This window comes from Pteropus medius, unplaced genomic scaffold (assembly GCF_902729225.1).
Source record: "Pteropus medius unplaced genomic scaffold, Ma_sr-lr_union100, whole genome shotgun sequence".
Classification (NCBI taxonomy): domain Eukaryota; kingdom Metazoa; phylum Chordata; class Mammalia; order Chiroptera; family Pteropodidae; genus Pteropus; species Pteropus medius.
Genome location: NW_024342471.1, coordinates 23,472,294 through 23,483,019, shown reverse-complemented (window position 1 = coordinate 23,483,019; position 10,726 = coordinate 23,472,294). Strand labels below are relative to the sequence as shown.

Here is a 10,726-nt window from a genome sequence, read left to right as displayed (position 1 = left end):
ATGACTCACTTCAATCCGCGGTTGGCTTTGGGGCGTTTCCAGAACATTGTCTGCCTTGCAATTCGGCACAGCTCCTAAAAGCCAAACTGTAGTCCAAAATCAAGTTAAGACGCCGATAACAAAATAGCCCTTTTACTTCCGGTCCTTTGCCCCCATAACTTCCTTTTAATGCCCAAAACATCTCAGGTCTTGATTGAGAAATAATTGCCAAGGTAAGACTTCTTTTTTGCTGCTCTAAAGCGCAGCGATTGTGATTTTTGCCTTTATCAACCAGATAAATCCAACTAAACGAGAAGGTTCAGTGACAAGCTGCCAAGAGCAAAGTATTAGGTTGGCAGAGTTTAAATTACTCAATAACATCCAATGCCAACAGTAAGTCAGGAATCGCCGTGTCTTCGGCAGAGAGTCGTGAATGAAGAATTAGGAGACTGGAGTTGAAGCCACAGCCTCATCCAATGTGGAAAATCTTCTTGCTCCCACTTGCCTTTGAAGCCCAGCCACTCATGCCAAACTATAAACATATCACTTCCCGGAGGACGTGCCAGGCCACTTGAACTTGAAATCAAGTACCGGCGGTGCGCATCCAAGATGCTCGAATGCCCAGCAAGTAGGCAAGCCCCGCCACTCTCCTGCTCCTCAGGTAGAGTGTGGAGACCCAGCCCAATTTACCCGGCGCACAAAATGATCAGTGTGCCCTGGATACGCACGCATCATCCAGTTTCTGAAGATGGCTCACTTCGATTGATTGCAAACAATGAGCGCCCACACCTGCAATGCTTGCATTTGATCGAATGCCAAGTTCTCCTAAGGAATGTCTGCCAGGGGACCTCCTACCTATAATCGTCTCATTTCCATCCTCGATATTTTGAGGTGGCAACTTGGCCACAGAGTAACTGTTTCTCAACAGGGTCCCCTTACGCAAGAGACAGTCCCAGCTCCTCGCGCACTTCCCAACACCCCTTGCAGCGAGAGGGACAGTCCCATACGCAGCTGAGAGCCATGGGGGGGCACAGAGCCTGGGGCAGCGGAACCATCTTGCAGGGAGGGAAAATTAACTTCAGGTTCCCCTCGGCACACAACCCGCTTGGTCCCATCCACTAAACCAGTCACACCGTGACTGAGCTCTGCCACTGTGCCCCTCATCATCTTAGAGACAAAGTTATAACCAGACCGTCACAGCTTCTATCGAGAATACTTTTTATTGTACAGGTATCGTATACACAACCATTACTTGGGGAACGCTTACAGGCATGGAGTTCAATTCCGAACTCCACGTCACCCACACACACACTGTCCCGTGCACACTCGTCTGAGTGCAGCCAGACGCGAATGAACGAGACACAAAGTTATTGCTTTGTGAACAGAGCTTCAATCAAACAGACTCTTCTGCATCGACAGAGTCCAGGACTCTCTTAATTCTTAATACCCTGTGTACATATGAATAAAACCTAAAGATATGTTTTAGACGACCCCATCACCTTTAAAAGTTATTACAACGGAATCCCATTTCTCAAAAAGTCATAAGAAGTGCACCCGTATTTACAGACCAGATTAAATTATGCATAAATAAAATCTGTACACTCAACGTACCGTTTCTCAAAATAACAACAGCCTCTCCTCTGGGACTTGAGGATGACAGGCAGCAAAAAACAAAAAACAAAAAACAAAAAAAAATAACAACAACAAAATGCTTCATGCCTACCCTTTTCAAGTTTACTCAAAACACCAAGATGTGAAATAAATATGCAAATAAAGCTTCAGTACCTTAAAGGAACATGTCATTTCAAACAATCTCCCATTTGAAGAGTTAACTTTCCATTTTTTTTTAAAGAAAATAAAAAAAAAAAATCAGCAGGCTTTGTTTCTACAAGTTTTGTAAAACCCAAGGCCCCCTCTGAACAAGGGGTTTTAAGTGTGTCCAATGCCACCTACTAATTAGTTGCTCAGTGGCTAGAATCTCTGCCTCCTACTGGCTGTAGGATCTGCTATCTGAAGAGGCTCGAGAAATACCTCTTTTAGATAAATACTTAGTGGGCACAAAAGCCAGCCATTCTTGTGGATCTGAAAGTTGTTGTCGATCTGAATTCTCATCGATCTGACCTTTCAACAGCTAAGTGTGTGGGATTGTTAGCCCAGGGGATTTATTTAAAAGGTTCTAACTTGTAGCACCACTTTCAAAGAAAGGAAGAATGGGGTTCAAAAAATAAAAAATAAAACAAAACATAAGCTTAATAAGTAAAGAATCAGCACTTGTCACCTTCTGATAACTTGTCCAGAGTAAGGAGCTGCCTCAGCGCTCGAGAAATTCTAAGGACGCTGGGAGGGCACAGAAAGATCCGGAAATCAATCAACAGAGGCCTTTTTAATGGGAAGGTGGGTAACAAGCTCAACCTCACCCCCGAGGCGAGGAGCTGCCCTGTCTGTGAGGACAGAGAACGTTGGGGGAGACTTTCTCCTTCCAGATTCTTTGGCCCTCCGTTCACGCCCATTTTTATTTCCTGTGCTTCTCCATTTTCTCCAGGGTTTTGCTAGAATCGGCCGAACTCTGGTCAGCGGGACTCATGTAGGATTTGTCTATGACCGTCAGGGCTTCTTTTATGTAGTTCTGCACTGCGGAGACGGCGGCACAGATGGCCTGGCTGCCAAAACCGTGCGTTATCAGGCTGAAGTGAGACAAGCAGTTCTGGATGTTCGCCTCCAGGACCGGGGCGGGCCGGTTGTTCCCGTTGGGTGTTCGGTCTTGGTTGAGAAGTTCTGTGAATTCTTTACACACTTGCCTGCGAAGAAGGCAGTCAACACACACCTGTGAGCTCAATCTGGCTCTTGACAGGTAAAGGGTACAAGGTGAATTACCTAGAGGATGACAGAAGTTCTGGGATGCAATCAGAACTTCTGGCCTGAGCCGAGGCAGTAAGTAAGAGGCTTCAATGCTAATGCTAACAGCCGACTGCCACACTTAGCACCTATTACGTGCTCCCGATTGCCACACTTAGCACCTATTATGTGCTCCCGACTCTTTTCAAGTGCTATCTTATTTAACTCTCACTGCAATTAGAAAAGGTAACAAGATTAACCCCAGTCCACCGGCCAAGGTCACCAGGACTGGAAAAAGCAGTGTGGGTTCAGGATTCCAGTCCAGGAGGTTAAGGGATGTTTGGTATAGGTTGGTTCACTAAACCAATTCGGAGCATCACACATTTCCCTGAAACTCACTCTTTTTAATCGAGCTGGTTCACTGTGCTCCCTTCCCTTTTGCTCCATTTCCTGACTGGACTAGTTCTGCTTCATTTACCATGATTTTTAAACCAATTTACTGTTGGTTTCTGTGAGAAATCCTGCAGCTGCGTTGTCGTTTTGGAGACATTTAATTTGCCCACTTGTCTCCCGCAAATCCGATAATAGTTACATTTAAGAAACAAAAAAGTCTTGTTATCAGGAGGCAGAAGGCACACAATCTTCACTGGATGTGACAAAACAAATTCTTTTCAACACATTTTCGTAAGACATGCAAACACGACAATAAAAGGGGAGTCGAACTACTTTGACTTCAGTAACCAAGCAGCTCAAAAAAGCACTCATTACTGGAGCAATACACGCTTTCTAATTCCCCTTCCAAAACCCATCAAAAAGTTAACACATCTGACTTGGTAAAAGAAGCCCCTTGCCATTTGCTTTTGCTCTCTCCCTCCCTAACTTATTTAAGGAGCATATCTTTCTTGAGCACCACAGATGGTGCTGGCCCCTCAACTTCAAGGTCAGAGCATGGTCATCACCTCAAGTCTGGATACTTACTGTGCGGCCAGCAGCATGTTCTTCCTCGTCGCCATCTCGTTCCGTCCTCCGAGATGAGGTCTGCTTAAATATTCGGCCACCGGTTTGCTAGGAAACTCTGCTTCGCAGACATACGCAAAGTCCCGAGCCAAATGAACAGCCTCACCTAGAATCATCGGTAAGGACAACAGACTTTACAACGGCTGCGGCCACCACCTGCAGATGGTCCTGTTCCTATTCTCTAACTCTCCCTGTCTACCGGTCACTTTGTATTCGAAAATGAAATCAGATGCAGGGACAACAATCCAGGCGGCAAACACCTCCTGGGGAGAAGGTGAAATCATATAATGTGACGAAAAAAGACCCGGACAGGTTTAGCTGTACCGAGGTGATGTCAACCAGTCTCCTGCCCAGCTTAAACAGGTAAGTCGAGACACACCCACGCTTTCACTTGATAATAAGACAGTCGTCACTGTGGAGAAGTAGGGAACTTTAAGGAGACGAGCGTGTTTGACAGCAGCCAGCTGGCCGTTTCTCTTGATGAAACTGGACAAAGTCTTCGACATGGAACTTCCCTTTAAACCAGGGCTCCCCGTGGCTGAAGGGGGCAGGTCTCTAGATTTATTTCTTTAAGAAAGGAAGGCAAGTGTGTTTCCTCTTGGAAATGTTTAGAGCCCAAACTACAAGCTTGGACTGACTACCCCACCCCCCTTTGTCCAAGTTCTTGGGGGAGCAGAGGGACAGAAAACCAACGGGAGTCACCTCCCAACAGAGGTGCCCGGCCCCGACTCCATGACGCAAGGCTGGTAGCGCTTTCCAAAGCCCCAGATGGTGCCCCCTCACCACTCGCCCCCCGCCCCAACCCCAGGACTTACTAAATCAGAATCTGAGAAGCATTGTTCTGGCACACACTTCCTTATTCAAGCACCCCTGCCAGGCTCGTAAGAAAACCTAGCGGAGACACATTTATGCGCCCAGCACGCAGAGCCCACCATTCTCCACGCAGGACAGCTGGTCCCCAACAGGCAGTTAACAGGCAGCTCCTTTCTCCTGGCCCTGACCTCCAAAGACACTCGTAAAAAGGTAGAGCGGGGCTCTGCCAAGTCTTTCAGCACCGAAGTAGCGCCATTAGACCAGGGAAAGAAAAGTGTTCAAAAGCTTGAACCCCTCCATCAGCTCCCGGAGCCAGAGCCCCGCACTCTGCTGATTGGGCAAGGTGCTAGAGGTGGCTGCAGGCTGCAGGAGAAGCCTGTGCACAGTAAGTGTGCGTGCTTTGTTTTTTAAAAATTACTTCACTTTTTTTTTCTCGCCGCTTAAAGACTGTACTGCATCCTTGGCTACTCTCCAGGTCGGAGTGGGGGCGTGGAGGAACATTCAAGAAACTGAAATGTCACATCCTACTCTATCTTAGGAGTGGGGAGAGGGCTCATCTGTGGGCCCTCCCCCCGGCACTTTTTTCTTTTCTTTTGATGGGGAGAATGAACAAAGGACTTGCGAGCTGGGCCAGTCCTAGCAAGGGCTTCTTTTCACTGACCTCAATCCAAATATCCCACAGCTACGAAAAACCAGAGCCCATACTTCTGCCCACCAATAAGTAACAAGCTTTCTAAAAGGTGTATCAACTGATCGATCGCATCTTTCAAAAACTGGTTCATTTAACAGGAAATGTCTCCACATCCTCTAGGATGATTTCTTGGTTAGGAAAACCAATTTCTTTCCTGCACTTATCTGGGAACCCAGAAAAGAATACACTTCAGCAGCCAGACAGTGAAACGTTAACTTATTTGACGTGATTACGGTGATTCACTGTAATGAACTTATGACGAATCGAATCGCCTTCACCTCACTCTACCCGTGATTGGGTTTTTAAAGTTTTCTTTAGAAAAGTATTAAAGACACAGCGCAACAAACAATCCCCCCGCACCCCCAAGAACATTAACAAAACTCCACTGACCTTCTACCAAGGACGTCAGGAGGGTAACATGAGCGGCTTTCCGTCTCCCCGCCGGCAGATTCAGCCCGATCTTGTCCAGCTTCTCCCGCAAGGACCGGCCTCCATTTTTAGATTTGGCTCTGAGTACAAGAAAGTTAACTTGTGGTTATTCTCAAGAAGCCACATTTTAAAATCCCAAATTCCTAGAGTGCTGCTCTCAAAATTGAAATTCGTCAAAGACTATCTACAGTATGTGGATCACATCAAACGGTACAGGGAGTCCTCACTGAATTAATCCCTGTAAAACTCAAATATCTACCTAAGCACCGTCAACATTTTTTTTTTTTTAAATCACAGAATATTTCAAGTGGCACTGGAGCTGATAAATTTTCACTCGTAAACACTGCAGCAGCTCCAAAACAAAAAACCAAAAAAAAAAAACCCAAAAAAACAAAAATACCCCGACAACTCCCTGAGGGAACAAAACCCTTGGAGTTCCTCTTTCCATAGTACAGATGCCACCACTCCACACACGGAATCAAGTTCTAACCAAATGAGAATTTGTTAGCGCTGCTTTAGCACTTTCTTCTATAGTTGGCACTTTCTAAAAGAGGAGAAATGTACTAAAAACCCTCTGAGCCAATTAGAATTCAGTGTTTGGTATAAAAGTTACATAAATGTTAAAAATACCTCCTGGTCCTTTTAAGATATTCACCTTCAACCAGCCAACCAACCTACCACCGTGCCAGGATGCGTCCCCATGTACCTTCTGAGAACACCGCCCAGTAATGAGGCATTTAAGCACTCAGGCGGGGACAATCGCCTCTGGACTTCGGCAACTGTCACTTTGTATTTAGATGTGGAGCTCAGGAGGGACAACCGTCCAGGCACTGAGCAGAAGACCTCGCTGGGGTTCATCACAGCCCCCACCAGATCCTTCTGACAAGGGAGATTCAGGGGGTTCTTGGTCATAGAAACAGGACCTGGGAATGAAGATCAGAAGTGGCAGTCTTCAGAGCTGAGCGCAAGCAAGAGACACCTTTTCAAACCCTCTTAACCAAAGCAGAAAGAGCTCTTGAAGCAAGTAACAACTGCATGTGGGGCTATGATTTGCAAGCAGATTTTTGAAAAGCCATATTTCTTCAAAGATAATCGAATCTGAAATTTGCAAGTTAACACCTTAGAAAGTTAATTACTCAAGATCTCAAGCATGGAGCGTTTTCATTTTCTAGCCACTGTTAAAAACCTTTAATTAGAATATTTGTTTGTAAAAGATTGTTTACAGTACTAAATAAATGGTTGATTCTATTTTTCTTTCACTCAACGAGCAACCAAAATCCCAGGACACTCAGATCCTTTGCCAAAACCTTTCCGTGCAACTGATCACGGCAAATTTTTAAATACAAACAAACCTGTTCTGTTCTAAGTTTACTGGGAAATTCGGTTTATTTTCTGAGGGTTTTTTTCCCCCCCAAAACCCATTTTCCCCCAATTGATTTCAAGCAGTCTAACTTCAAGTAACAGACCGTAGCCACCTTTAATTTAGGCCTACTCCGATTCCCAAAACAGGCGGACTGGCAATCCCATTAGTACAGTAAGGTAATTTTCCTCACCAAGTACAGTAATCCAATTTTCCAAATCCCCTCCCGGCTTATCCTGCATAAACCCATCTGACAGATCATAACGCCCCCACCCCCACCGCGTTCTTTCAAGGCTGTCTATTTGGTCGGCCAAACTGTTTCAAAACTTCTTGCAGGTCCGAATTGAGGATCTTTGGCATGTGTATTTGAAATCAGAAGCAAAAATCACATCAACTCATCCGACCATTAAAAGTATCACAGAATCAACCACTCGACTAAGGTGTTTTGTTTTTTTCCAAATTAAATCGGTGTTAACTCACCCTGGAACACTCCCTAACATTGCAAAAACACAGGGCAATACAAGGATCAGTAACATGGCGGAGACATGAACAGCATCCTTTATCATTTAGGTCAGAAAGAATCGGATAATCCCCTCTCTTCTCACTCCTAAAACCTGCCTTCTCCGAGTCCTCATCCCTTCCACCACAGATGTCCCAAGTCGGCCACCAAATGCCCCCGACCTTGCCGTTAAGTTAGTGGCTTCACAACTGTTAAGAGTCAGTCCAGGCCGTACGTGGCCAGAACCTACCTTTGCGAATTACAGTCTGATCGTGCAGAAGCAAGTGCTGGTCGTCGACAATCTGGGGGAGAAACGACAAAGTTTCCTTAAGTGCTGGGGAGCCCGGGCAGAGGGTAGGAGAGAGGCCAACGCTCTGGGGGGAGAGAGGACGAGAGCGACGCGCCCTCACCTGCACCTCCTCCATCTGGTGCGCCATGTCGTGAAGGCCCAGGTTCTCCGCCAGGCCCGCGGCGTCCAGCGTGTGCGCGTGCGGCGGCAGCAGCAGGTCCGAGCGGCGGTAGCCATCCCTGCGCGCGCTCATGGCGCCGCCGTCCAGCCCGGAGAGGTGGGGCAGCAGGCCGGCCGGGCGCCCGTGGTGCGAGGGCAGGCCAGCCCCCTCCTGACTCTGGCGGCCGGGCCAGGCCTGCGGCTGGCTGCCGGTGGGCGCCGGCTGGTGCAGGGGGTTGATGGCCGCTGCGTACGCTTCTCCCAGATGCGAGTAGGGGTCGGAAGACTGCGAGTAAGCCAGCTGCTGGTACGGGGGCGGGAAGTAGGGCGGCGGCTGGTATTCGGCGACTCCGGTATGGGACAGGGGCGGCGCGGGGCTGTAGAGATGCTGCCCCGCCGAGGAGAGGTGGGGGAGGCGCGGGTTCCCATTGCTGCTCGCGTCGTGTCGATCCTGCGGGAGAGAAACGGACACCCGCTTAGCACGAAACCCCGCTCCTGCGAACTGGCCGCCGCCGCCACGCGGAGCCGCGCTCCCCGGGGACCCAGCGCACCAGCCCGGACCCGACCCGCGGGCCAAAGGGCACCCGGGAGCGGGGTGCCCCGGGGATTTCGTTGTAAACCGCGAGTCTGCGGAGGAAAGGGAGAAAGACGGCAAGACCTGGGGGAGCGCGCCCTCGAAGCCCGGCGGCGAAGGCCCGGGCGCTCCGACGCCCGAGGCGCTCCGAGGTGCCAAGTCCGAGGTCCAGGCCTTGGGCCAGACGCCGCGGCCGCGGCCTCGGGAGGCCGGACCGCGGTGCACGCGGTGCAGGGCGCTCTCGCTCACCAGCCCGCACATGCTGGCGTCGCCGAGCAGAAGGCGGCGGAGACGCGGCGCGCGCGGATAAAGCGCCCAGCGCGGGAAGTGCGCGTCTTCCCCCGCCCCAGGGACTCTCCCTTCCACGCCCTCCGGACAAAGACCTCCCGGCGAGCGACACGCCCGAGCAGGGCCTGCCACCCAGCGCCACCGAGGAACTCGAGAAGGAACGCACCGCAGCCGGAGCTGCGCTGGCTGCTAGCGTGTCCCCACCGAATGGGGGTAGAAAGTGAGCCGGCTCCGAGCGCCCGGCCACGGTCAGTGTCCCCACAGACCACGTAACAGAGAGAGGATTAAGGACCCTGAGGTTGGACAACCTGGCCTAGGCACGTCCCCTCACCCCACCGCTGCCGACTTAATTCCTAAAGGATGTGTCTCCGTGTGCTCTGGGGGGGGTCACAGGGCAGTGGGGAACCAGGAGAAACATGGCACCGTCGCCCCCTGGTGGAAGAGCACGGGCCTACCAGCGGGGGCAGCCCCTCGCGATCCCTGGGGCGCCGTGCGCTCCCGCGGGCCGCCAGCCCGGGCTCCCCTCTCCCAGCGCCAGGGCGCACGCCTCCCGCCGCCAGCGTCTTCTTCCTCTTCCCGCTCGCCGCCTCCCTCCCTCCCACTCCGAAACTCTAGCTCAACCTGTCCGACAGGCTGGAGCACTCCGAGCGCTTACGGCCCCATCTGGCCCCGGCTCCCCCCTCCCCAGCCCCCACTTCTCTTGAAAGCCTAACTAAATGCTGTTTTCTTCTTCCCCCGAGAAGGTAGCGGGGCAGGTGACAAGCCCGCCTCAGAGGAGCCTCCGCAAAGGTGTCGCTGGCAGGTCGCCTCGTCTGACCCCTTTGGACGGAGATTGCGTGCGTGAAAGCCACGTCCAAGGAAGGGCTGCGGACCCGGCGCTCTTCTGAGAAAACGGGGAGAAGAGCTGTTTTGCGTCGCCTGAAGCCGACCGGTAAGCTTCGTGGGTGGGATCTGCCATTCTCCTTCCAGGCCCCGTTCCCAAGGCTGGATCTTTGGGAAAAGGCCCGATTCAGGAAGGGGGCCGGGAGAACCCGACTAGGGGGTGTCCGGAAAGGCGGACCCCGTCCCATCTAGGGGTAGCGGCGGGTGCCCGTTGGCTGCGCCTGCGCCCTGGCCCCGGACCGCGGTCCGGTGAGCGGCCCCCGCCTCCCGGGCTGTACTCGGGCGCGGCCGGGCTGCGCGCCCCTGTGCCCAGCTCACCTCGCAGTCCTCTTCATACTTGACATTATCGGTTATTTTCCACAACATGGCGTCTTGCGTCCCCCAAAAGAGTCGCCAGTTAAATCCAGGCTCCCCCCACCCCCCGAGCGGTAAATCCAAAATTGGGGTCACGGTGGCCAGGCGTCTGCCGCCGCCCCCGCCGCGCGCGGGCCTCGCCGAACCGGTCACTGGACGCGCATCCGCGGCTCTGCTAGCGTAGATGCCGCTGCCGCCGCCGGTGTACAGGCCGCTGCCAAGGACCCGGGAAGCCGCGCCCGCGCCGTGTGTGCCGGTGATAGCCGGGGGACCCGGGCGCCTTAATGAGAAGGAAATTATCATAACTCCTCCCCGGGGGCCGGCGCGAAGGCCCGGGCGCCGGGCGGGGCGGCCCCCAGCCAGTCCCAGCCTAGCTCCGCCCCGCACCCCGGCTGGGCGCCACGCGGAAACCCACGATGCTGGGGGCGAGGAGTGGGCGGCACCTCACAGACAGCCTCAGACCCCGAGGCCAAGGCCCCCCGTCGCGCCGTCCATCAGTCACCCCCACCTTGCACACGCCTGAGATTGGTCGATCTGAAGACCTGGATCCAAATACC

General features: G+C 52.0%; 1 protein-coding gene across 1 annotated transcript; it reads right to left on the bottom strand.

The window, feature by feature from the left end:
* Window positions 1-1,180: 1,180 nt before the first annotated feature.
* TFAP2C (transcription factor AP-2 gamma) lies at window positions 1,181-10,453 on the bottom strand. The gene is made up of 7 exons (XM_039864678.1): window positions 10,134-10,453; window positions 8,034-8,522; window positions 7,874-7,925; window positions 6,471-6,687; window positions 5,726-5,844; window positions 3,793-3,937; window positions 1,181-2,777 (listed from the first exon to the last, which is right to left on the bottom strand). Exons 1-7 carry the CDS (start codon window positions 10,179-10,181, stop codon window positions 2,492-2,494), a joined length of 1,356 nt encoding a protein of 451 aa, XP_039720612.1. The 5' UTR covers window positions 10,182-10,453; the 3' UTR covers window positions 1,181-2,491.
* Window positions 10,454-10,726: the final 273 nt, after the last annotated feature.

Excerpts from the sequence above, each read along its gene's own strand:
- TFAP2C (XM_039864678.1), bottom strand. The coding sequence starts at position 10,181 with ATGTTGTGGAAAATAACCGATAATGTCAAGTATGAAGAGGACTGCGAG. Across the intron at positions 7,926-8,033 it reads ACCAGATGGAGGAGGTGCAG|ATTGTCGACGACCAGCACTT; the intron begins GTGAGGGCGCGT and ends TTTCTCCCCCAG. Across the intron at positions 5,845-6,470 it reads CTGGGCGGTGTTCTCAGAAG|AGCCAAATCTAAAAATGGAG; the intron begins GTACATGGGGAC and ends TCTTGTACTCAG.